This window comes from Lepisosteus platostomus, chromosome 10 (genome assembly GCF_059453375.1).
Source record: "Lepisosteus platostomus isolate fLepPlt1 chromosome 10, fLepPlt1.hap1, whole genome shotgun sequence".
Lineage (NCBI taxonomy): Eukaryota > Metazoa > Chordata > Actinopteri > Semionotiformes > Lepisosteidae > Lepisosteus > Lepisosteus platostomus.
The window spans coordinates 53,254,761-53,280,881 of NC_142620.1; the positions used below are offsets into that span (position 1 = coordinate 53,254,761).

Genomic DNA, 26,121 nt, shown 5'->3' on the forward strand with positions numbered 1-26,121 from the left:
CAGGGACCCGCCCGTGGAAGCTCGACGCAGGTTTTAACACAACCGTGACCACGAAAGGAATGCGAACAGGCGACTGACTGCACTCCCACAAAGCGCAAGCGTGGGCTTTCAGATTGCGGCTGTCTGATTTGGGCTGGGACCACTGAAGTTCAACAGCAAAGGTCTGTGCGATTCTACCCACGCTAAGCACTTTAAAAACAAGGCAGTTGTTTTTTTCCACACACACATTACAAAAGAAAACAGCCGAGGCCCTGGAAAACACCTACCTCCTTATAGCCCAGGGCAGCAGAGGGCTTGAGAGGGGGCGCAGGCCGCAGGCAGCTCAGAGACCAGGGCTTGGGGATTTTGGGGGGTTCCAGGGGTCCTCGGCTTGGGGCAGAAGCACTGAACCCCTGGGACAAGGTCTGGTGGGAAGGTGTACCAAGAGCAGGGCCGGATTTGCCCTCTGGATTCTTCTAAAACAAGAAAATGTTCAAAATTGAAAAAGTAATCTGGAAGCAAACATACAGCACTACACCAGCAATTCAGTGAGACCTATTGGACAAGGCCTGTGCAAGACCAGCACTCTTTAATAGCCCATACCTTTCAATTTAATACACACAAACTACACAGCCAGTGGTCTGGTTCTCAGCTCCAGGCTGGTGCAAATGAACAAGGGAAGCTCTAGAAATAGTACATGTCATATGCATACAGATGCTAGAGAAGACGACTACTTCATGTCAATTTGATTTTTTTAGGATTAAGTTATCTTATAGATATAATTCAAAGTATCAGGTGGCCTGGTGAATAGCACTAACACCCCGATCCTGGGTTCAGTGTCCATGTGGTTTCCCTGTGTTCACATGCTCGTCAGGTGCTCTAGTTCGCAAACACAAGCAAGTTTTCTTCTTCCAAGTTGTTCCATTACGGTCTGACCTGGGGTCCCTATGAACCAACTTAATATTACATGATACAATACACATCCCTTCACACTTATAATAGTAACAATAACAGAGAACAGCAGCAATAAAGAAAAGACACTCATGTTGGCACTCTTGTGGACTGTAGTAACAGGCTGTGTGCTCCTACCTTTGCAATAGTCCCCACGGGGCTCCCTCCCTTTGTGAAGCTGTGCAAATGCTCCAGCCACTCCTGCAGCTCTGACTGGTTGGCGCAATATACTGTAATGCGCTCGATCATGCTCCCTGAAAGCACAAGGACAGAGAGATGTGCGTCAACACAACACCCAGGGCATGCGTGACTCCACTGGCTGGTCCAAGAAACAGGCGATGCCGTCAGACAGTCCCGCCTCTTCCCTCACAGTGCAGTTTATCAATCAGAAAGGAAAACATCAAGAGGGGATTCCAACTGGGGAAAAAAAAAAATCACCTGTGATTTCAAAAGCATGGTGCCCTGCATCGCCGGCTTCCTCCGTCAGCTTGGCCACTGTCAATCCGGTCAACGGCAACCTTCCCTGGAGGGGGATTGGGAGAAAAGACACCTTACAGCACAGATCCAGGAGTGCAGTTCATGGAATAAAACACAGCAAAGCCTGGGAGACTGACGCACGCTTCAAACGGCGTCTTCGACAGCTACCTCCCCGAGTGTGCACCCCGGGGCACACTAAGAGCCCTCTGTCTGTGCGCAGCCTTTGCACTGGCCTGGCCTTTCAGGGGCCAAACGCTGGGGCCCAGAGGACCCGCCCCTCACCTGGTAGATGAATCCGCTCATGCGAGGGCTGGCCAACAGCATCACGATCACCCCGGGAAACAGCATGAAGTACCTCTCCTCCTTGTCCTGCGCGAGAGAACCGCAGGCGGTCAGAGGCACCTTTTACAGGCCCCCAGAGCCTGGCTGCCCAAGACCCCCACCTCCCGCCTGAACACGCGGCTTTCGCCACTGTCCACCTCCAGCCACGTCCGGCTAGCGCTCTCAAATGGGCCTCGCCCGCCCGGCCCTTCATCTGAACATGCCGCAGGTGAGACCGGAGTGGAAAAAGCACTTTACATTAGTTACAGACACGCAGCTATATACAGCACCCCTTGCAATAGGAGCACTTGATTTATGCACTGCATCAAGGGCACTTCTCTTTGTGGGGGCTTTCTTCTTGAATCTTGCATTTATTATTAAACATCCTCCTTTCTTGTAATATCATGTTGGTAAAAGATGTAGCCTGTGCTTGGGGTGGGACACTGCGACACTAGCTATTGCACAGCGACACCGGCACTCCTTCTCCGAGGCCCCGCGGAAGCCACTAATTATTCCTTAAGCTCTTCTTGTTTACGGGTGAGCCTGCGGAGTTCAGGAAGTGGGCGCCCACACTTGTGTGAGCAAGTCCATTAAAATAGGCAGCACATATTAAACTGAAAGAGCAACACTATTTCCATTGACAGGCGCCATCGTCTGCCGCTGCATTTTCAACAAAAACACAAGCAGAGCTATGCCAAATTTTCCTAGGCGTTCTTATCCCCCCCCGATCGGTGCAAGGGTGGGCAAGAGCCACATTCCCCCATGCCCACCTGACGGGGCTTATTCTTCCTCTGACACCCCCTTGGTAGGGGCGGCATGTGCTTTAGAAAGTGAAATGAAACTGGTGGGACGGAGTTTTTCCAGTCTATTTTCACAGTTTCCCCTCTTTTAACGAGAGGGTGTGAAAGGCTGTCTTACATTGTGGTCCCGATAATTAAATAACCACATTATTACCAAAACATTTATTTTGGTTCAAGTAACTGAAACTTTGCTGCCCACAGCAATGAAATCTGTAAAGCAGGGGTGTCAGACTTATTAGTTATGGTAGGCCAGATTGAATTCCATTATTATGATTTAAAAGATTGTAAGTGGGCCACACACAGTATAATTACTTAAACACTAGACGCAACTATTACAGATTTTTTGTAGACGTTTTAGGTGTTAGGATATACTGCCCTTTACAATGCAATTAGCAGTCACTATATTCACTGTCTTTTGCATTAAATAGCAAAACTAACTCATTATTTTAAATATGACAGTTGTGATTACTGTATGTATGTTCAAAACTACATAAATCTCTGCTCTGCTGAAAATAACACTGTCAGGACATTTTGTTCAGCACAGGGCGAAAATGAACACGCAGGTTTGTACACCCACCCCTCGCTTTGCATCCCGTTAAATTATGCATTTTCACAGCATCAAAGGCTCCTCTCTGTAAAGGTGCTTCCCTGTTGATCTTGTTTACATGGTGATTGTTATTGTTGAACAATCTCCTGCTTTTGACAAGACAGGACGCAAACTGAGTCCTGGCAGCTGACTGGCTCTGAACAGAACTGCCACATGGGCTGAACAAGCAGGCCTGATGGGGTGTGTTTAACTCCCCCTGCTGTAAATGCTGCAGCAAGGCGTGAGGGGGCATTCTGACTGACTATATAAGTGTCAACAAACACACAAAGTTAAAACTATCAGATTGTTGTATGTAAACAACAACCAAAGATGCAAATAAATAATCCCAAACATAAACTCTGGTTGACATGAAATTCCCTGAAGCTGAACAGTGACAAAACAGAAACTCTACTGGCTGGCAGCAAGACTCAGCTGGGTAAACTCAAGGGTTTCGCAGGAATGGCTGATGGCTTCCCCAGTCACGCGCCAGAAATAGCCAGCAGTCTGGGAGTCACACTTGTCTTTTCAGCCCGTGTGAAAAATTCGATCAAGACATCTTTCTCTCACCTTAGAAATATTGCTCACATTAGGCGATTTCTATCCTTGTCCGATGCCGAGTGCCTGATCCGTGTATTTATTTACACCATCGAGGCTTGATTTCTCCAACTCTTTACTCTATGGGCTCCCCAACTCTCTCCTCAGCAAGGTGCAATATGTTCAGAACTCTGCAGCTTGTCTACTTCCTCACGCCAGCCCCTGGCAGCACATCACTGCTGCACTTCGGTCGCCACACTGGCTGCCTAAAAAGCCACGTATTCGAGACGAGATCTTGATGCTGACTTTCAAGACTCGAAACAACCTGGCCCCATCACACATCTCTGAGCTCCTCCATGTCCACACTGCCCCTGTGGGCTCCGTCCAGCTGAGGCCAGTCCTCTCCTCACTGTCCCCAGGACTAAATCAGGGACATCTGGTGCCCTCTCTGTCACCGCTCCAGTGTTGTGGAGTGACCTTCCTCAGACTTTACGAAAGACAGCTTCTGTGGCTCTCTTCAAACCTAAACTTATAACTGACCTTTTTACCAAGATCTACGTCTGGTTGCCTATAGTCAATTTGTAAAAACCTGTATACTTTGGGTTTTTTTCCCCCCTTTTATTCTTATTGTACTTTTCCTTTATTAAAGATGTACACCGTCTTTGGGTTTGGAAAGGCGCTTTATGAATAAGTTAATAGTAATATTATCATTCAAATGGAAAAAAATCTTTGGGCACCTAACTCTGGGTGACCAAAGCTGACCGCTGTGACGTAAGGACACAGCTCAGGCCAGAACCATCCCCGTCTGGACTTCAGGGCCCGGTGCTGTGCTAGGAAGGGACCACCCCACTCGGGAGCCCCTGTGAAGGTTATATCTGGGGTTGGTGCTTTACCTCGCTGGATCCGCTCTGCACCATGACCTGGGAGGTGTAGGTCACCGGACCCAGCGCCTTCATGGTGTCTCCCTCCCAGCCCCGCACCGGCTCCGACAGGATCTGCAGCTCCAGGTTCTTCCGCCTGCGCAGGTCCTGGCACTGCGTCTGCGCGGAGAGAGCAGGCCGGCTGGTCAGACCCCCGCAAGCAAAGCGAAGTCAGGGAGGGGGGGGGGATCGGATTCAGAGAAGAAATCGTCCCCCTGAAAAAATACACTGGTCACCGGGGCACGGCCTGCACATACAGAATGCTAATTTCAGATTCTCTATATTGTACAAACTCAATTTTAATAACCGCCAAATGAGATTAAGGACAATGAATGACTTGAAAACCAAAGAATCGTGCATGACAATTAAATACTATCATGCACGTGAAATTTATATGCAAAAAAAGCAGTATACAGCAGTGCAGCAAAATATTAACACTCTGTGAACAAACTCTGTGATACTGCACCCTGGAGTCGCTATCCCAAGCAGGCAAGTGACGTATATGCTGTTTCAAAGCCAGGAACATCATTAAGCCGCTGTGAGGGCGGCACTTAAAATGCATTCAGTTTCCGAACGGCCGACAGCAGGCCGAGTGAAATTCTGGATTGCTGCATGAGTGGTCTGCGACAGCTGGAAGGCCAGGCTGTCCCAGAGGCTTAGAGCTGAAAGGCGAAGGGCGGGCCCGTGCCACTCTGGGCTACCAAGGCAGAGAGAGCAGCCAGCGGGCATCAGGACAAGCCGAGGCTCTGCTGATCACCCAGGACGAACCGGCAAGACCAACAACTCCCAAGGAGAACCTCTTAATCGCACGACGCGGCTACCATTCAAATGCTGTAGCTTGTACACAGTCCACAATTGCCTCTGCACACAGCCAACCTCGAGGTGATTAGTCATCAGCCGCTGAGGCTCCCACAGAGAACCAAGAGGTTCAGAGATAAAAGGGGAAGGGGGGATTCCCTGTGCCATTGTTTCTACAAACCTTCGAACAGTGGCGAGGTCTGACAGAGCAACTGCATCCTTCCACTCAAGGCTGCAGACTAAATGTATGCAAATCCAGTACAAACAGCATGTGCAAGCTAACCTTTGGGAAGAGACACCCACTCTTTCGACACCAATGAAAGCAACCTCCTTAAGAGCTCTGACTCAGTCTTCCCTTTGTGATCTTATGAAAATGTTATGTGTGCACTCTTTTTGGAAACTCACTGCAAATGTAGTAGGTTTTTTTTTTTTTAAGAAGAAGAAGGTTAGGGTCACATCCACTCACTTCTTATGTACCTTTTCCATGTGGGAAATTATTTAAGTCAACATTCCTCTGCTAGCATTCAAACTGTACTCTACTGAGCAGAATGAACTCCCCTGTAAAATAACGTTTACAAAACAGGTCTAAATTCATCTCCACTTTCCACTCAAATGACTCAAAAAACATTTATTAAAAAAAAAAGTTATTTTTAAAAACCTAGCGAGAAGCTATTTTAGGCATAGGCTGCTAGATGTGAATTTGAATAAAACAAATCCTGGGCGTTGCAGAAATGAAGGTGTGGAGACATGTAAACCACAACGGATGGCAAAACACGAAACACTTCACCACACTGGCATTTGCAGCAGTGAAGAGCTGGCCTTACCACAAGGCTTTTAAAGGCCAGCATCGCTTTCAGGATGTCACTGTAGTCAGGATGGGACTCCTACAAGAGATGAGAAACAAACCACAGGGTTACATTAACATGAAATGATACATCTGCGTTGCTGAACTGGACCCAATCAGAAGCAGAAGGGCACAGTTAAAGGAAAGGACTGGGCACACTGTAGCCTTAAACCCTATGCTGGTCGAAGTATCAGGATACTTGAGTGTTGAGTGTTGAGTAATACGCGGGAATGTCAAGCCCACTGTAGTTCTGCTCTGGGGCTCTGCCCTCGCCCCCGGCCAGCCCGAAGGGCTCACCTCCACGTGTCTCTCCAGCTCCTGCAGCAGGGTGGGGTACTTCTCCAGCCGCATGAAGGGCTTGCTCAGGCTGGTCGTCAGGGTGAGGATCCCTGGGCTGCTGGCTCCCTGGCCTTCCATGAACTTGTCCAGCTCCTCCCTGAGAGCAAGGACACGGGACGGTCAGGAGGAGAGCCAACTGGATCACATCCACTAAAGTGCAAATCATCCATTTCCCAGCCGGTTCTTTCAATTCAGGGGTGCAGGGGGGATGGAGCCTATCCTGGCAAGACACGGGTACACCCTCTCCACCGCAGAGCACACACAGACGCACACTCTCACACCAGGGCCAGTTTTACCTGCCCGGAAAATCGGAGGAAACCCACATTAACACAGGGAGAACATGCAAACTCCACACAGACAGCACCCAGGGAATTGAACGCGGAGCTTGAGCGCTGCACGACAGCAATGCCAATCACTGCCCCACTGTGCTGCCATACAATTTAAAAATGCTTCCTAATTGATAGGAAAGCAATCCTCTGCGTTACCTTCTACTGACAATGAAATTCCCCTTCATTCACTACAGCCAAAAATGCATTCCTCTGCCCAGTAATATAATCCCCAACTACTGCACCTTTCCTGCCAAAAGTGGAGAGCTACTTTTCCCCCCATTTTCCCACAACCTGGAAGGGACACCTGCCCATGTTGTTTGCCTTCAACAAATTGTACTCTGCTTCCAGGAACCTCTTCCCAGTACTGACTCAAGTCGCTGACTCATTGCTTCTCATGCGATGCACTTGTTTTCATGACCTTAATGATTTGTTTCTGGGTCTCGGCTTCCCAAGTTGAGTACCGGTAATTTTCTGCCGAAAGTGAAGCTAAAAGGTATCAATTTCCTTTTACCTCACTGAAACTGATCAAATGGGGCATTTTCGAATTCTGAAGAACAGGGGAGGCTCAGCGTGTTGTTCCGAAACGGCCTCGTTACATTCCCCGTGACGGGGACAGGGCAAGCCAGCACAACTTGCAACGAAGTTAACAAGCAGCGTTTTTTTGCGTCTCGCCGAAACCCCCAGAGGAGCATGCGTTATATCCGGAGAAAACCGCTCGCTGCTGACTCCTTCCGGAAACAGCCTCATCTCATCCCCCCGCAAAAGGGGAACGCTGCCACCATGAACCACGTTACCTGGTCAGCCGAGCTGCCCTCTCTTGCGCTACAAGACTCGATCGACTGTGCGGGCCTCGATTTTCATCTGCACAGTAGGACATTTGTGCTCAGTTGCAGGCACTTGCATAATCACTTGTAATGTCAACTGAAATGGTGTTTCAGTTTCACTGATAAAGCAAAAGTGAAGATAAGACTGGGCTACTTAAATCTGTCACTGCTTTTGTCTCTACTCAGCATGTGGCCTTTAACATGCGAGATTCCAGATCTCCGCACTGTTCCTCTGTCTTCTGCACAATAACAGCATGGGAATCTCAAAATCTGCAAAGTGCTGAAGTTAGAAAACACTTCCAATGTGTTTGTGAATCTCCTTTGGCTCCGTGTTCACTAGATAAAGTTAAGACACACAGAAGTGACTGTCAAAAGGACAATGTTTTTTTGCGGTTTTAAATTTGACCTGCCTTTTAACATTTTTTTCCTGTCCGAAAGACAGGTATTGGTGTAGAAGTATTTTCAACTCCCCTGTGAAAAGGGCAAAGTTGTGCAATTACACACAAAGAAGCTTGTACGCTTCCTTCAGCATAATTTCATTTGAAAAGATGACCTTACTGCATTATCAGTTTAACCACAACAAAACCATCCTGTTCACTAAGGAACAGCTTCCTGTGCTATTTTCTCTGTATTCTCTTCACTTGAAACGCTACACACTCTCAAACACTGATTCATGATAACATGAAGAGGTAGCTTTTGATGAGCGAATGACAGCTTTGAAAAAAAAAACCCTACATACACAGGAAGACAGGAAGCCCTTGGCAAAGTGTAATCGATGATCTTTCAGGTGAACGGATACCGACCACCCTGAAGGGGGAGCTTTGACAGAAATAGAGCACATTTCTCATCAGCGTGAGGCAGGGGAGCTCTCAGAAACAAGCCACATGCCTGAACCTTGAGCACAGCACCCTTTCCACTCTCTGAGGCACTAACCAATAAGAGCTTCAAGAGCGACATCTAGCGGGCTTTTCTGGCAACGAGCAACTTCCAAAAACCTCAGGTGTCTTCAGGCAGTGGCCTCACTCTCAGATCTCGCCAGATACAGAGGAAATATTTTTGGGAACACAAGAAATAAAGCATACATCTGGAAACTGAAAAACAGGTCTGTCATACCCAGCTGAAATTAAAGACTGGCAAGAATGGGGTCATAGCTGATACAGGTGGTTTTTATAATTGGATCCATCTGGTTTGGGGAGAAGCGAAAATGTTTTATGCTGGTTTACTTAGCAAACCAGTTCTGACCACCCTCTTTAAAGCACTTAATTGTGGCGATAGAGTAATGTTCAAAAATCTTACATGCTGTTCCCAAAGGTGCAGATAATTACAATAAGGAGCCATTTCCATTCTATAAAAGTAGCTGAAATAATATTTCTAAATTCATTCTAATATAGTTCAATCACATAATTAGGAAGCCTGCTGTAATGAAGCCCTGCATTGCACTCATGTAGAAAGCCCACTTCCCGGAAAGCCCTGTTTTAGTGCTGCTGTCTTGTGAGAGTTTGTGGGGTCAGAGCAGGCTCACCCATGGTCGGTGAGCACGCAGACAGCAGACGGGTGGTTGGAGCAGTAGGTTAGATACAGCGTCTTGATCTGACACATGAGGTTCAGGTAACAGGCCCCCAGCCTCTGCTGACCCTCCGGCAACCTACCACAGATAAGAGAGAACAGCAGGAGAACACGAGTGAAGATCAGGGCAACGGCGAAGAATGTTGCTGAGTAAACAATGAACCTGCTTCACAGCCATTCATTTAAAAATTCGTTCGTATCTAGGAAGAAGAGGTGCAGCAACAGGGCATGGTTTATCACGTTAACTAGATTCTTATTTTTGGCATCTGTATGCTGAAGATATTGTTTTTCCGTTATCTTGTTGTATGCCCCACCCCCTAAAAAAAAACATGATATTACTGGCATGAGAATATATTGCTAAATAAGTTAATTTGGGGTGGTTGCGTCTTTTAACCACAAGGTGGCGCTGCTTGAATTTTTGGACTATTAATGAACTCTTGCACATTTTACAGCTTCTTAAACAACAATAATGAAATCTGTAGAATGAGAAGAAACGAGCAGGAGGCACTTGGCCCATCGAGTTGAATCTTATTAAATGAAGCCATTTTGATACACCTCCCTTCTCCCATTTAGGGGTTGCAAGCTTTCCAGTTAAGATAAAAATAGGCACATGACCGTCTCTTCTGAAACACTTACTTTGTGCATTCCTCCAAAGCAACACAAAGACCATGCTGAAAGGCAAGGATCTCCTCCAGGTTTCCCAGCAGGCAAGAGCTATCCGCAGGGGCCAGCCTTCAAAGAGAAGCACAACGCTTGTCATCAGCCTACAGCGCGAGAAGAAAGTGTAGGAGTCTTCAGGAAGTTCCTCTCAAACGGCCCTCCAGCCCCCTCCAGGCTCACGGCTTTCACACCACCATCTCCCCTATCATTCTCCAAACCATCGGTTTAAATACCGACTGTTTCATTGTCTTTTGACTCTGCACTGTCACGCACAACTATCTTGGGAGGCGAAAGACAGCCCTGCAAGCAACAGGAACTACACATAAAAATCATGAACTGGAAATGAAAAGCAACAGTATGAAACAAGCAGACACTGATGCCGGTTAAACTTCTCCCACTTGAGCCTTTCCAATACAGGTGAGCGCTAGTCTGCCCCCCCTGCCCCCCAGTCTGCACTGCTTACTTGTCACTGGACTGCAAGGGCCGAAGGTAGCAGCTCAGGAGCGTCTGCAGCTCTTTAGAAAATTCCCGTTCATTGTCAAGTATGTCCTGCACTACCTGAAAGGGAGAGAAAAGAATAAGAGGACTTTTTCTCAGTTTCTCCGATTTCCACAATTAGAGTCGTTTGTTACAGGGGGCTGCAGGAGACTTACCACACTGTAATAGTTCTTGGTCAGCTGTGGCACTTCAAAGCCCTTCACAGCTTTGGGAGACAGAGGTTTATCTAGATGGAAGGAAGACAGTAACATGAGGACTTGAACGCAGCACACAACTGACAACAGTGCGCACCACTCTTTGGCTTATCGGCAATAGGACACATTTCTGGTGATGGCAAACTGATACGGTTAAATACAACCAAAGGGCTTCAAAGCTGGGGTTCAGGGTTTCAACTTTGAAGAATTCTGAAAAAACAAACCCACTTAAACCCATTAAAGAACGGTGTAAATCAGCAGTCCCTGGTCCTGGTCATAGAGGGCCTGCAGCGCGTCTGCGTGTTTTCTTTGCAGCTCGGACCTTAATGACCCGAATCTGACCTGACCTGGACCCGACTGGATTTACTAACTCCTCTCCCTCCTCTGGGTGCTGCTGTTTTCAAGAGACCTAGAAAACCCCCCAGAGACACACGGCCTCCAGGAACTGGGACTAGACAGCCCTCGTGGCCTGTGCGCGCCATGTTCTTTTTTTCCTCTCACGTCTCCCCTTTCTTCTTCCCATCTGTAACAATATTAAGTCATGGACAGAAATATGCGAAAACCCTCCCGGGGGAACGGGCCAACTGCCAAAGCAGATCGTTAGACGATTCCAGAAAGTCAGGAGACTTTCCGACAATACTAATTCCGATCCTCAAGGGCCACTTGTCCAGCAGGCTTTAAACCTCTGATTTTTCAAGAACAGAAGGGGGCTTCGCCAATTAAGTCAATAATGATTTCAATTAGGTAATTAAGTGCTCAGGTGGGGAAAAAAAGGAGTCATTTTCTGGCCCTCCAGTACTGGAGCTGGGCATCCCCTCGTGTTTCCTATAGCTACCACAGCTACTCAGTTACCCTGATTCCCAGAATGCATGTGCCTTGACCAGCTTGCGAGAAATCAAGGGTTTCTCTCTGACCGACCCTCTCTGGAGAGCATCGCCGCAGGTGAACTCCGGGACTAGCCCCAGGGGCCGGCGCAGGGCAGACGGCCGCTGCTCACCTGAGGGCTTGACCTCCCGGACGTAGTTGCTGGGGAACCAGCCCGTCTTGCCGTTGAGCGTGCCCTCCCACCAGCCGCCCTCCTCCATGCGCGTCACGCAGATGACGTCGCCCTTGCTGAAGGACAGCTCGTCCTCGTTGTTCTGCTTGAAGTTGAAGCGTGCCTTCACCACCACCACCTGCTGGCCCCCGTTCTCCGTCATCTCCTGAGGAAGCAGGGAGGGAACCGGAGGTTTCAGACGGGAGAAAGACCTGAGCTCCCCCCCCCACGTAAAAATCAGTTTTTATCATTTATTCATAAAAAGACAACCCACCACCAGACTGACACACCAAATAAGCATGCAAAAAGTATATCCCAGTATTCCCTGCTTTACTTGACCACCTCTGCCCCAGCTACTTGGGTAATTACATCTAGTGGAGTTGGGGGGGAGGTTATGGGGGGAGTTCCAAAGCCCCTGGCTCCCTGTCCAGCCCACAGACATCAAGACATTACAATCCAAACCAGCAATCACAAAGCACTGCAAGATTACAGGGTTCCCTGCAGTTGCAGACCTCAGAAGTTTCCATGCACTGGGGAATAAAAAAAGCATATGGCTTTCCTAATCCCCGCATGCCTTTGCAAAAAAAAACCCACCGCAACCCAAGACCCCAGAAGAGGCAGCGTCTCCTTACCACGTTCTTGGATTGCCTGCGCAGGGCCCTGGTCGTTCTGGAAGAGGAGGCACTCAGTGAGCTCGCAGACTGGCTAGGTGCTGGATAGCCGGGCTGCTGGCATGACCTCTCTACAACTCGGTCTGTTGGGGTGGGAGCAATTCGGTTATCGATGCACTTTAAAAAAAAAAAAAGACTACCTGCCACTTCTCAGGCCGTGGCTGCAGCGCCGCCCTGGTGGAAGAGGGTGGCGAACTGCGCCCGGGCAGCGGCAGCCGTGCGACTCGTGTTGCGTTTCGGCACAGTCTCCGAGGCGCTTGGCCGCCCTCACTGAGAGGACGCCCCGCTTCCGTCAGGCAGATCGGAAAGCAAGAAGTGTTTGAAATTTGGGCAGCAGTCAGAATTCTTTCTTTTTTGGGGGGGGTTGGCTCAGAGATGCTCTTCCCTTTTTCCCCTCTGCAGGCAACACCGACATCTTTAATTCAGCCAGCTTCGAGTCCTTCGTAGGGAAATTAATACTTTACCAGAAAAAAAAATCAGCTCATCTAGTCTCACATCACACAACTGCAGGACACTTAAACAGGGCCCTCCACTATTTGTTAATGCTCAGAAATAGTTTCAGCAGTATTCATCAATACACAAAAGAGAAACCAAAATCACTCCTATAATGTCGAGTTCATTAAAAACAAACAGCACTCGGTTTGTGCTCCTCTACTACGCTCTTTCCTTTCTTCAGCGTGGAGCAGTGATGAGGGCTCTGAAGTAAATGCCCTGCTGTATACAGGGGGCTCAAGGGCATTATCATTACTGAGAATTCGTTCGCAGTTGACTTACCTGGTAAAATGGGAAAGTAAAATAAATACGTAAATTGCTTTGGAAGAAAGCTGCAAAAAGGCCAGTATTTCATAACCGCCATGAGCACCACCATTCCAGGCCGCACGCATCCTGTTTCGGCCCAGGATGGCTCATTTCAATCCTTTGATTCACAGCAGCGATTAAAAAAAAAAAATCCTCCTTTACTAATGCGCAGCCGTTGCACAGCTAATCTGTGTCAACATCTATCACTGGGGGACACTCCTTAAAAACCGTCGACAGGCAAGAAGAACGACTGTAAATAACAAGCACATCGTATGCAGGCCAGGGAGCAGCAGAAGAAGGCGTGACAGACCAACCGTGATTACCGTAAAGGTATGAGCGCCGTTTCTCAGACCCCGTCTGGCATTTCTGCACACAGAGCTCTTGTTAAATGACTGCCTGCTCCCTAGCCTGTCTCCAATCCCTGCCAACAGGATTTTAAAACATTTTTGAGGTATTCGACAATCTAGTGCATGTTGGAAAAAGACTGGCACCAAGTCACTGTAATAGTCTTATCTAAGGGTCTTAGTATACAAGATTTTAAAGTCTTTTTTTATTCATTGGGTTGCATATATCTGTATCTAATTGCACTTTGAGACTGATTTATTAATCACCTTTGAGATTGAGTTATAAATAATAATATGTTAAATATACAACTTTGAATAGTGCAGCCTATTCAGGTAACCTAAAATCTTATTGCGGATTAGCAATTTTAGGACTACAGGAAAATGTGAAAGCTACCTTTGGAAAAAAAAGGGAAGCTCCTACTCAAACATGTAACCATTTATAATGTGCCAACAAGAACAGACTGGAGGCTAAACGGAGAAAACAACTGTTGAGACAACTGAACTTGGTAATGCTGCAATAGCACAGTCGCTACTACATGAAAGCTTTGCACCGATTAAGTGCTTTCCTTCACTAGAAGTCTCTTACCTAGAAGCAGACAAACACAGAACATGAAATGCGTGGCGCATGTGGACTGCCGAAAGAAAAGAGCTCCACCATACCTGCATCAGATCTCCTGCTGCTCAGACCAATCCTACACTAGACTGCTCTAACCCTTCACACGAGAGATTAACTCAACAGAATTGTGCCCTTGAGGGAAAACCCCCGAAACTGCACAGCAGGGCGCTGAACGAGCTGCAAGTGTCTGCGTACATGTGCCGGCCTGTTCTGGCTCTGAGTCTTTACCTGTTCCAGGATCTTGTGACCTGAAAATCACCGTCGATACCACACTAAGGTACTGGCAATCTCTTGCTGCTCATTTTTAAAAACAATCATTGCCACCAGTTAAAACCTGAAGACCCCAATGCAGACAACACACTGCAAATCAGCAACACTCAGCTCTGGTTTTAGAGGATTGCAGTCATGCAGGAGTTTGCGGGTAGCTTGATGTCCGCCGTAGTAAAATACCCAGAAACACTGGTAATTTAGTCCATTTAAGTCTGTAATTAAGTGAAAAACTGGTTCAGCTGAATCATTAAGGAGCTGGGTACAATGATAGCAGAGGAGCCCCGGAGTTCTCCTGAGCCAGGAATCAATACTGCTGTTGAAAACTGTTCAGTGTGACAAATGAAGTCAGTTTGCACTGCAACACGACAAGGGTAACTCCCAATGTAGGGCCCATCCATAAAAAGTGTGAAAAACCTGAACCATGTAATCAAGACCAATAAATCTTCCTTCTATTACCTCATTTAGAGTACAGCGTTCAATATTTGTTTTACAATAAAGACATTGCTGCTCTGGAATCAGTGCAGAGAACAACAACCCAAGGGTTGTGGGAACCTGTTGAAGCTGACACCCTGCCTTCTTGCAAGAAACGTCTGGATCAGGCCCTTGCATCACTCAGCTACTCGCAACTACGTGAGCCAGGCAGACGAACAGGCTTCCTCTCATTTGTAACCTTTCTTACGGTCTCAACAATAAGCCTCCCAGCATGTGTGATGCTGCATAATGTGGGAAAATCAGACAGCTGAGCTGCTGTGCTCAGCGTGGTATGAAATGACTAAGAAAATGACACAATCAGTATTGCAGCTTTTAAAAGTCAAATCATCTCCGGGCTTTCAGGAAATAAAAGCAGAGGAGCTCAAGAGTACACCAGGAAAAAAATTCCCCGAGCTACTACGGAAGGTGCCGTCTGCATTCTTTAAAGGTCATTCATATAACTTTAAAATGTCTGTAGCAAAAAAATGAATCTTTCTAAGGGGGAGAAACACAGTAACACAATAAAGGGTCAGACAGGGTGTGACTCGATGCAAACATCCCTGTATTTTATTCACTGCTGTAATGTAGCCAGCTGTCACTTCATTACTAGATATAAACTCCAGGGCTACACCTTTCCTCAGCTGGTAGACCAGTGGCAGCTGTGGGAGGCAAGGCCTGTGCTATTTATAAAGATTCTGATAAAGACCATGTGTGCAGCTGGACTGGCTCGGAGTCCTGTTAACGATTGGGACCAGGGCAGAGGCAACAGAGCTCTGGCAAAGCAATTGCAACAGGGGCCAGCCATCAAGCAACCCCCCCCAAGGCCTGGAACAGCACACAGACTGGGGGACACGCCGAGGAGGACAGAGGAGCCATCTGCAGAACTCAGCACTCCAGGGGTCGCTGCTTCCTGGTCATTCCTGTGCAGGGGTGAAGCGCAGGCTTACTGCCCTCTCTCCATGTGACCAGCCTGATGCGGATGCTCAGATCTGCAGTGCTGGCCCGAAAAAAGGAGGCACTGTACCCAAAGGGTGGCAGGAGTATGGAACAAGCTTCACAGACATGTGGCTCAAGCTGAAGCCCTGGCTTCGTTCAAGACCCTGTGGATTCATTAACCACTAACTATAAAATGAGCTAGATTGGCTGGAGGGCCTTGTCTCCTTTTTAACATTCCTGACATCCTTATGCAGAAAAATGAAGAAATAGAAGGAAAACACAGAAATCGGAATACGCAGCTTGGCCCAGTTTTTAGTTTTTGAGACACAGGTAATAAATGTGAGGTGGCACATGAGTAAAACGTTTCATCTGTGAGCAGTAATGTTATTCTCTGGCCATATATAGGCCAAACCCCGAGATCCTGTGTTGTTTTAACTCTGCATCACTTTCCCAGAAGCAATCAAATGGCTCTGCCTGATGTTACAATGCAGCTTTCCTGGAGCATGTGTACAGACATGTACAGACACTGAATGAAGCCACAGTCAGCTGAGGTTAAGCTTAAGCTTTTTAAAGGGCTTGAACGTTGCTAATATGAAAGAAATGACATTGTGTCTATAGAAAATTCCATTCTTTTAACACGTGTACTACAACTATGACTTTATTCTATACAATGTATCCATTGACTCCGTCCTAAATTCACTGAAGTAGCCTGGTTTGGCAACGTTGATACAGTACATGCAATAAAAAAAACTGACTGAGCAGGACTGTGAAGGCAGCCAGCAAATTTATTGGCTTTTAGACATCAAATAGTGCAGAAGCAGTGCCAATTCAAACTCTGACAGTCATGACCGCCCCCTGCACAGTGAATCTGAGATTTTTCCATCTGGGCATTGATTTAGACTGCCTAGATTGAAATAGAGCTGAACTAAGTTATCTTTTATTCTCACAGTTATCACCTTGCTTAATATTGACAACTGATTCTATATTTTACTCCATTCATATAAGTATTTTCTTTCTCATCATACATGTCACTTATTTGTTAATGGGTTTGTGTTGTGTTAAAGGTATTGTGCATGGTGTTATGTCCTTTACTTGCCTGAGGAGTTAATTTCCTATCTGGCTCTGTGGCTCAGGATCTGCGTCTGTGACTGGAAGGTTGCCGGTTCAAATCCCGCGGCTGGCAGAGGAATCCTACTCCGTTGGGCCCCTGAGCAAGGCCCTTAACCCCAACTGCTCCAGGGGCGCCGTACAATGGCTGACCCTGCGCTCTGACCCCAGGCTTCTCTCACTGTCTGTGTGTCTGTGTCTCCTTGGAGAAAAGCTGGGGTATGCGAAAAGATGAATTCCTAATGCAAGAAATTGTATAGGGCTAATAAAGAAACATTATTATTATTAAGTAAGTATCAAGGGTACGTATGATGCAGAAAACCATTTGAGACAAAACCCGATTAAGGGTTTAACCTTCAATTCTTTAAGGGTTAAGACTCATCACACAGCAGGTTTCACCCCCCACACCTCCCACCTCCTGCGGCGAAGCGGCCAGTGGAAAGAGCACTCCAGCACAGCTGCTGCTGCTGCTGCTTGAACACTTGCTGTCCTCATCTCCGAGGCTTGCAGCTTTACAGCAGTCAGAGCCAGCTATCCCTCACCACCAGTGGACAACACAAGTCTCGCAATAAAAGCTTCCGAGCGGAAGATGTCCATGTCATTTAATTCCCCATTTACCTTTCCATTCCAAGGTCGCCTTGACGGTAACGTCTAAACCACCACTACCAATACAGAAAACATCAAGAACTCTGACCATACACTTGGCATCACTCACTACCACTGCTAAATTATTTATCTGATAATGTTATCCAAAAGCACCCTACTTATGTACCCAGGTATAAAGCTGGGTATCCTGCTGGAGTATTCCTGAGGCTCCATCGGCAGCACCTCGCCTGCGACTTGAACCCACATCCCCCACCAGCTAGAGGTCCAGAACCCTGACCACTTCGCCGCACTTCTGCCCTGAACTGCTAATTGTTCAGCAGCTCATCCTTGTCCTCCGGCCTTCGGACCCGTACACCAGGGATAAGGGGCTCCAGCGATGTTTCCACGCTGCAGATTCCCCTCTGCACTGACCGGAGGAGCGAGGCAGCTCTTGCTGCAGTTCCACACGCATTCAGGACGCGTCAGGGGTCACGTGTGTGCACGCCAGGCTGAGGACGTCACTGTGCCACTCAAGCCCAACCAAGCCCACCAGTGATTATCCGACTATGAAGCTTTACTTGGGAAATCCTGGTCAAATCCAATTGTTTTGGCACGGAAAACACACAATGCGTTGATCTGCAGCAGAGCGATTTCTTCTACGTCCTCTGAACGATATGTGGACTATTGGATGAAATGTGACTTACAATCAAAATCTTTTACACAGGAGAATTCAATCTGTGCCCAACAGGTTGTGCTAAACCTGTTACTTGGATCGTGGCTCTTGGACCACGCGGATTACAAAGTGTGCTCCCCTTTGCCTCTTTGAATGTTTTATGACAAAATATTTCCCCTGGCTGCACCTGACTGTGCCCCACACAAAAATAAAAAGTGTGAACTGTGCTATATGAGCCATGCTTCCCTAACAGAGGAAACTCTACAAACACATGCAAAGAATACAGAACAGATTTGGTTTTCACTTAGAATCTGAATTTGGCTTTTTTTTTTAAACTGGCAGGCAGCCTTAAACTGGCAGAGGCTGCTTTGAACAAGCAGCCTATAAAGGACACCTTTGTGATTCATGAAAGCTCTGGGACAAATCCAGCTAAAATCGCATTGCATTCGAGCCTCGCAGAAACTAGATTGTGGCTATTTTTAAGCCATGAGGCTGATGTCTGCAGAGCACTAGGATACAGCCCAAACAAGCACTTTCCAGACACTTAAGTTACGCAGACTGCAGAATTAAAGAAGCAGTTTCATGGGCCATGTTAGTCAGTAAGGGCAGCTGGAGAGGAAACAAAAGAGTTTTGCACACAATAGTTTGACGTTACTGATATTACTGGCTAAACTATTCTTGCCCAGAATTCTTCAGAGACCCCAGTTGCAGAGTAAATGGCAGCTGTACTACAACAGAAAAATCAAAGCGCACTGACACGAGGACAGGAGAAGGACATCTCTGGAGAAGGTCTTGCCTTACCTTGGGTGGCAATGTTGACCGCCAGCAGCACATTCAGCACCTTGCCAAAGTTCTCCCCCGCATACAGGCTTTCTGGTTCGAAGCCCTAACAACGAAAAGAGTCAGGGTTGAGAATTCACTGGGGGGAAAAGAATGTATGTGCTATGCGTTAAAGTGTTTCTCTTAAAACAAACAAGTGGATTGGGGTGGGACTACGATGACTAGAAGGATAAGGATCAGGATCAGAATGGGACGTTCGTCACTCAAATGCACAAAACTGGAGCCTCGAAGAATCAAGGTCAACGATTGTTCACTGTGCGTGGAATAAATCTCTATTATAAATTATTATAAATATATTTATAAATAAATAGTGCTTGGAATAAATCTCTTTAGCGCGCAATGTAATAGAGTCCAGTGTGTGGCTGCACAGAACACTAATGTATTGGGTTACATGTCACAGGTAGAGTTTCACATTTTACAGTACATGCCTGCTTCCCAAGGGACCTCCATATCTGCAGCAGCACATGGCAAATGGCCCCTAATATTACCGTTATAATTAATTCATTCGGCCGATCCATTCAAAACTATTACTAAGCTGTAAAGACATCCATTGCGCAAACAAAAGGGAGCATAAAATAATGATTGAAACAACAGACGATGTGGCAACTGCAGGTGTCAGTCGCAGGTCCTGTGGGTCTGTGTGAACTTCACAACAAGACTGATTCAAGACGTGAGCCCACAGGAAAGGCTGGGGAGCAAGGACCCCATCAGTCCTTTACACAGAGGGTTGTGGGAGTATGGAACTGCCTACCCAGCCACAAGGTTGAAGCTGAAACCCTGTCTTCTTTCAAGAAACAGCTGGATGAGCCCATCTGAAACAGCCCCGTCTCCCAGCATCCCTGCAGCAGGCGTTCCAACTGCTGCCGGCCCACCAAGAGCTTTCAGGGCAACAAGACGCTGTCAAGTGAGGCCCCCATTTATTCATAAGGGCTTGTCTTTCTGAACTTTCTTTCGTTCCCTTCGCCAGCCAAACAGGCCGAGGTCTGCTCTCTGATCTCCATGCCTCCCCCCCCCGGGCTCCTCAACAGGTTTAGCACGAACCCCAGCGCAAAAAAAAAGGGAAAAGCTTGTGCTGCTCCCTCCCGTTAAAACCATAAAAAGTCATAAAAAGTCTTTCGAATCTCTTTTTCTCCTTGCGGGGGCCATTTCTTTTCGATCCTGCAGCTCAAGCAAACACGAGCTTGCTGAGGACGCACTCTGCAGATGGGCCCTGCGGTTCCCATACTCGGCTCCTTCCTCTTTTCTCAACTTCCCTGCAGAAGTGAAAGCTAAACAGCTACCCTGGCTGCTCACAAAATAAGCCAGCATGCCTTGCTCCTTTAGATTAAGTTAAATATAGGTCCATATAAACTGTAGAGACCAGAGGAAAGCACGGGATTGGTCATGTTTATAAAAGACACGGAGCCCACACACATGCGGTGCAGCACTAAATGCACTAATTATTCCAAAATTAACCCAGCAACAATTTCTTTCGCAAAATTAAAGGTGTTCCAAAAATATACACACCATGATTTAAATCTTCGGATAAAGGGAGTTGCTGAGGGAAAGAACACATCACTCCCCTGATGAAGACATCAAGCAGAGCTCTTTCATTGCTTTCACGGTTTCCAACGGATCTCGGCTGGCGGCTGATTTTGAGGAGACGTGATTTTGCAGCAAAAAGGGTGTTTTGTTTTTCTGGCTACAATCACCGTGAATGCCTGCTCTTATGCAAGCCCTCATTAGAAAAGCAAATGTCTCCCTTTGATCCCCTTCCAAAAAGAGAAAGATGACTCCGATATTGCAAACAAAAAAACCTGTGGCAAAACGCAATCTGAAAAGCATGTTTATGGACCCCATATCCCAAAAGTCTTTGCTCTGGTCATTGAGCACATTGACATTGCTCACATTATAGGCAGGGGCCCAGGGCAGACACCAGACTCCAGGTGTTTGTGCTGGGTTACAGCGTGTTTCTGGACAGCACTTCATGAGTCACATGTGGGGCGATAAGAAAAACAAGTAGAAACCTTAACACACCAGGGCTGGGACAAGTGAATTCACCAGCTCTTCATCGCCACAAGGTGTGTCCCACTAAAGCTTAATAGTTCAACAACCTCCTGCTAGTAACTGTATCTTGGGACACAGACAGTCCCAACTCTGACACGAAATACAGAACAAAATGATATCCCAATAGCACGACACCCTTGGGGAAGATCTAAAAGAGCAGATCAGAGATTGATTAGCAAGGTCACTGAGCTCCGATGCAATGGAAACATCCATCGACATAGCAGAGCTTCCAAATCTCCCAGCCCTCGGCTGACAAGAGAATGAAGATGTGGCGCGCTGAGAGATAACAAACAATCCTTTTGTTTCTCAGATGGACTTCTTTTTCCCCCCCGTCCTTAACAAGACGACAAGAAACTAGGCCATGGGGCTGGCAAACATCTCTTGCAGATCAAAGGACGAGTTCAGAGCCGCCCTGGGGTGACTGCAGAACTTTCATGGAATTTCAAGAGCACACTGTGTGTGTGCTGTTTTGTAAGATTTTGAAAAGAAAAACATTTGTCCTTGTACGGCATCAAAGCAGTACAGCTCTAATGCTTAGATCCCACTAGCAGAGAAACCCTTATTATAAATAAATCACACGTACCCATGACGGACACTCAAGGGCCTGCTGGGAAAATGTGCCCTCAGTCCTAGCTAACGCCTTTTCTGTTTTCCTCACCACTGAGGAGTACTAAGGCTAAGATGTTTCACTGGCATGGTTTACTTTGTTTTATTTTTTATTTTAAAAAAAACTTAGTTTTATTTTGTGTATGACAGAGACTGTCATTATGCAGTCTTAAATTACAGATATACAAAAGCCTTCCAAAGGGCAGCACTGATGTCAGAGCACAGGGTGGAGGAGAAAACCCTAAATGTCCACTGCTCTCTAAACAATGAATTCTGCACAGAAATTGAGATGTTAGCTTTTCAAGCATCCCCCCCCCACAGGTGATCCAGTCACTAGTCACAGTAAGTTTGTTTTCCTCTCAGACAATAACAATGTTACTTCCAGGGCTTGCTTTCAGCAAAAAAAATGGGGTTTCTATCTGATCAAAAACACTGCACCTGTTGAGTATGCAAATAGCACCGGACAAAATACCATGTTCCCCACCGACACGAAAAAGCAAACCGAGTTGCACCCATTCAGCAAGAAGAATAAACCCTTTGGGGGGAAAAAAGCACAACTGAGAACTCAAATGAAGGTTCTCAAATTGCTATAAATATACCAATCGGAGCTATTTCTGAGCTTGAATTTAATCACCGTGGTACATAAAAACACAAGGAAGAAACGAGAAGGCGATAACAGTCACTTCCATTCCGGCGTTGCCGTAGCTGTTTTTTTTAACTGCAGCAGGACTTAATGCAGTTGTACGGAGTTATTCAAATAACGTGATGCCGATCTTTCCGAGCAACACTACTTGCCAGATACCCTCGGGGGGGTTCGCATGCAATTAGTGTCTCATGAATTAAACAGCATTAAAGAGACCTTACAAAATATACGCTTAGTATCCCCCCAGAAAAAGAAACGGCACACGCCACCTCTGACTTGCAACGTCGCGGTAGCGTTTAACTATTCGCCCAGTTCGGGAAATGCCACCTGAACTTAACTCGGATACTGTCCAAAAATTGTAAACACGACAAGGGTGAAACGCAGAGTGTGTGTGTGTGTTACGGGGGGCAGGGATCGCGTCATTTTGGGTTAACCATTTCACACACCTACAAACAACAGTTACACTGCAGCCTCCACAAAACACGAAAAACACCTAAAGGTAGCTGAGCGGGTTTATGAAGAGATACTCAGCTCAGCCGGGTCATGCATTACAGTGTACACGCAAGACACCCCCCTCTGCTCCCCACGTACCTCAATCTTCAGCGAGGCACATCCCTTTAAGAACTCTCTGATGTTGGCCAGGCAGTCCGCTTCAGTCCTCGGCTCCTGGCAGTACTAAAAAACGGCAATTGCGAAAAAATAAACCATTAGCCGACCCGTATAGTCAGTGAGAGGTCACTGGCAAGGCCCCCGGCAGCCGGTCGCGACAGCACGACGGCAGGAGGCAAGAGTCCATTACACCGCAGCCGGACGGAGGCGTGTTAAGTTTCCGCGCAGTTGGGGCAAGCGAGCGCCGATCGATCCCCCTCTGCCTGCCTCCCTCACACTGGGGAGCTGTCACCAGGAAGACAGCCGTAAAGAGGAAGTGACGACACAGCCCTTAGCCGGCTCGCGGGGCGCAGTTTGCGCTGGGTCGCCACTGTGTACAAAACACCGAGGGGCGCTGGGAAAGGGACCCACAGCTGAGCAGTTTAAAACAGACGTAAGGGAATCTCTCCGACCTATTTCGAAACCTCAGAATATGAAAGGTGTGCCTTTGTGCAGTTGTTACCTTTATTTACCTCATCTGACCTTTTTGTTTTTGTAAGATGCAGCTGTTGATGTTTGTTGATGTACTCTAGTGTGTTTATATATTACCGTTCTTGCCATATAAAGGAAAAAGACACAAGGTGCAGTTTCACGACGAGGAACGATTTTCTCTGTTATCGCTGTACAAACCTATACATAATTATTTAGGCTTTAAAGATTCGACGTCACAGAAAGCAAGACATTTAAAGGCAACATTTACACATTTCTTGAAGCATTAGTAAGTTTCATAAGTGTTTATGACCGCAGACACTTAACACAGATACTATTCAAACTGTACAAAGGCCCATTGCTCTTATCAAGTCCCTAAATAGAGAAGAACAAAGAACAATGTAGTTTTCTTTCTAATGATACCTTGAATAAACGGGTTCACTGACTGGCCAGTGAAAATGTGATCTGGTGACTCATATCAGCCCCGTAATGTGCAATTATGATAATAAGCAACAGTTACAGCTCAGTTGTCTATACCCCTGTTAGTCTTTTGTTGTTTACCACGGTAAAGCCGTGTTCACAGTAAAAGCAGAGAGAGGTGGTGTTATTATTATTCATTCGATTCATCTGTAGCCTGTGACGAACCACTGTATAAAATCAAGGAGAAATTTAGTCAAGTTAGCGATGACTGGTGTAATTGTGGTAAAGCCCTAGAAAACTGGAGAAATATCACATTCCAGTTTACTTGGGGATTACAATGGCAAACCTTAACAACATAAGGCCATTGGCCTCCTCTGGCCTGTTATAGTTAGTAGCTAAATGATCCCATTTCTGTTCCAGCTGTGTTTTGAAAGCAGCCAGGGAGGGTGGAACCAGCTGTCCCGGTTGCGATGCTGAGGCCGACACCATCGCATGTTTTAAGGAACGGCTGATCCAGGCCCTTGGATCAATTAGCCACGAGTAAGAAAAGGAGCTAGTTCTCGTTCTGCACACTTTCTTCTGCTTTGCTGAGGTCCCCGATGCCGCTCCTGGGCCCACATGCGGCCCTGAACTCGGGTCAGGTCGCCCCGCGCTAATCTAAGTGTCCAGCCGGCAGCTCGGGCCGTATCTCCTCAACAGAACTGCTTTGCAGGCCAGGACGCCTCAGCGAGAACAACGAGGCTCTCTTCTCCTGCTCCGGGCTGCACCGAGAGCTCGCCCTCCTCATCGCCTCCCTCTGCTGGTCTCGGCAGAGCCGCTGCCCTGTGGTCCACAGACTGTGATTCGCCAGCTGTGACCAGGATATTCCATTAGGTGGCACAAGACTGGCAGTGTCTGAGGGGGACACTCTGATGGGCAGGACGGCCTGGCATTAGTCGGCCTGAGTCTTCTGGTCCTGTGACCTGTCTGGCGCTGACAGGGACTGGTATGCTCCTCAGATCAGCGCTGACTCCTCCGTACGGCACCGCAGAGGTGGGTGCGTTCGGAGGGGGCGCGTCTGCGAGCCGGCCTGCTTCCTGTGCGGGACAGGAGTTGTAGCCTTTAGCCGAGTCTTCAACAGCTGCTGAATCTGACTTGTGTAGTTTTACAACAACAACAACAACAACAAAAAATCATTGGTGGTTATGAATCTGGAGATGGAGATTCCCTGTGTCCTGTGGCTTCGGAAGAATGCAAGGTCCGTGAGTCCCAAGATGGGCAGTTTCTGGCTCCTGCAACAAGGTTCACATGCAGGTCTCCAGTGATCGGCACATGGCTTCGAACCCCTGTCCAGAACCTGTACATCTGTGGTCCACATTGGCCGGTTGTGCCTTCAGCTTCCCCAGGTATTTCCATTGTCTCTGAGGGGCTGCAAAAGCACATGGCCGACGTCCGTTCACCCAGCCCATTCCTGTCAGAGAGGCCGGCCTCTCCCCCACACCCAGCTGCCTTCCACAGAGATCCACAGCTTCCTTCTTTCAGGGAAGGTAATGTTGTCTTGCCATTTGCTGTTTGACCATCAGAACGCCTTGGTACCCCCTCATGGCGGTACAACACTGATTTGGGGACTGATTCTCCTGGATGAGGGGCAACTCCACGCTGAAAAACTAACTTACAACTCCCATAGCAAAAAGACATCAGAAACGAAAATTGTCCAGAAACGTGGTTCACACCTTCCCCCTTCTCTCAATGACAGACTTTTTTTTTCGTGTAATCTTCTCTATGCACAGGCAGGTACTGACACCTCTCTCCATTTTGCACCGCCTGAGTGCCCTCTCTGCCTCCCTTCTCTTTCACCATGGAATAAACCTATCACTTGTTCCTTTGCAGCCTATGCATGCTGATCCAGCTGCCCACCTGAACTACTCTAACTGAAAACTTTGTATATATATATATCCCTGTCACCCTGAAGTGTCACTTCTTCTTTGAGACAGTGTCAAGGTAGAGAATTGTAAATAAAGTGGTTCCAAAAAAAAACACAGGAGCACAATATATCAATCCATGGGCTATTAAGATCGCCGTTTCAATCTGTGTGCTAGTTTCGTGTCCTAAAAGTTTTTGTCATAGTTTTTCAATCTTTTTTTAAAAAAAAAATCTACAGTTGCAGCAGCGCAAACGAGTGAAACCCGTTCTGTCGTCTCCACACGGAGCACTGGCCTTGTACGCGCCAGCGACGCTTTCTCGATAAGCGTGAACTGGGAACAGAGAAGGCTTGTTGATCTGGACCGAATTACAGCCAGTATTTTACAACAAAGGATGGTTTATTTTAAAAGGAATTCACAAGATGAATGCCATATGCACTAGGAATAGCCGCCGAGGAGAA

At 47.2% G+C, this 26,121-nt stretch overlaps 1 protein-coding gene and 1 long non-coding RNA gene across 6 annotated transcripts in view; one reads left to right on the top strand and one right to left on the bottom strand.

Moving 5' to 3' along the window:
• Nucleotides 1–26,121, bottom strand: part of arhgef6 (Rac/Cdc42 guanine nucleotide exchange factor 6) — a 38,633-nt gene that overhangs the window by 11,422 nt on the left and 1,090 nt on the right. For 2 of the 5 annotated variants that reach the window (XM_088597224.1, XM_088597222.1), the window contains exons 2-16: nucleotides 22,854–22,937; nucleotides 18,929–19,013; nucleotides 12,289–12,410; nucleotides 11,618–11,822; nucleotides 10,582–10,652; nucleotides 10,392–10,486; nucleotides 9,905–10,000; nucleotides 9,225–9,347; nucleotides 6,508–6,646; nucleotides 6,191–6,250; nucleotides 4,542–4,688; nucleotides 1,690–1,776; nucleotides 1,369–1,453; nucleotides 1,069–1,184; nucleotides 267–455 (exon numbers count right to left, since the gene is read on the bottom strand). In XM_088597224.1, the coding sequence (XP_088453350.1) occupies nucleotides 267–455; nucleotides 1,069–1,184; nucleotides 1,369–1,453; nucleotides 1,690–1,776; nucleotides 4,542–4,688; nucleotides 6,191–6,250; nucleotides 6,508–6,646; nucleotides 9,225–9,347; nucleotides 9,905–10,000; nucleotides 10,392–10,486; nucleotides 10,582–10,652; nucleotides 11,618–11,822; nucleotides 12,289–12,410; nucleotides 18,929–19,013; nucleotides 22,854–22,937 (1,704 nt within the window). Of the gene's footprint in view, nucleotides 1–266; nucleotides 456–1,068; nucleotides 1,185–1,368; nucleotides 1,454–1,689; nucleotides 1,777–4,541; nucleotides 4,689–6,190; nucleotides 6,251–6,507; nucleotides 6,647–9,224; nucleotides 9,348–9,904; nucleotides 10,001–10,391; nucleotides 10,487–10,581; nucleotides 10,653–11,617; nucleotides 11,823–12,288; nucleotides 12,411–13,101; nucleotides 13,256–18,928; nucleotides 19,014–22,853; nucleotides 23,138–26,121 lie in introns of those variants that run through there. The other 3 variants (XM_088597223.1, XM_088597226.1, XM_088597225.1) reach the window with 3 other exon arrangements.
• LOC148654045 (uncharacterized) lies at nucleotides 23,190–25,796 on the top strand. Its single transcript, XR_015924925.1, has 2 exons — nucleotides 23,190–23,304; nucleotides 24,180–25,796. It is a non-coding gene; the product is annotated as an uncharacterized LOC148654045 (long non-coding RNA).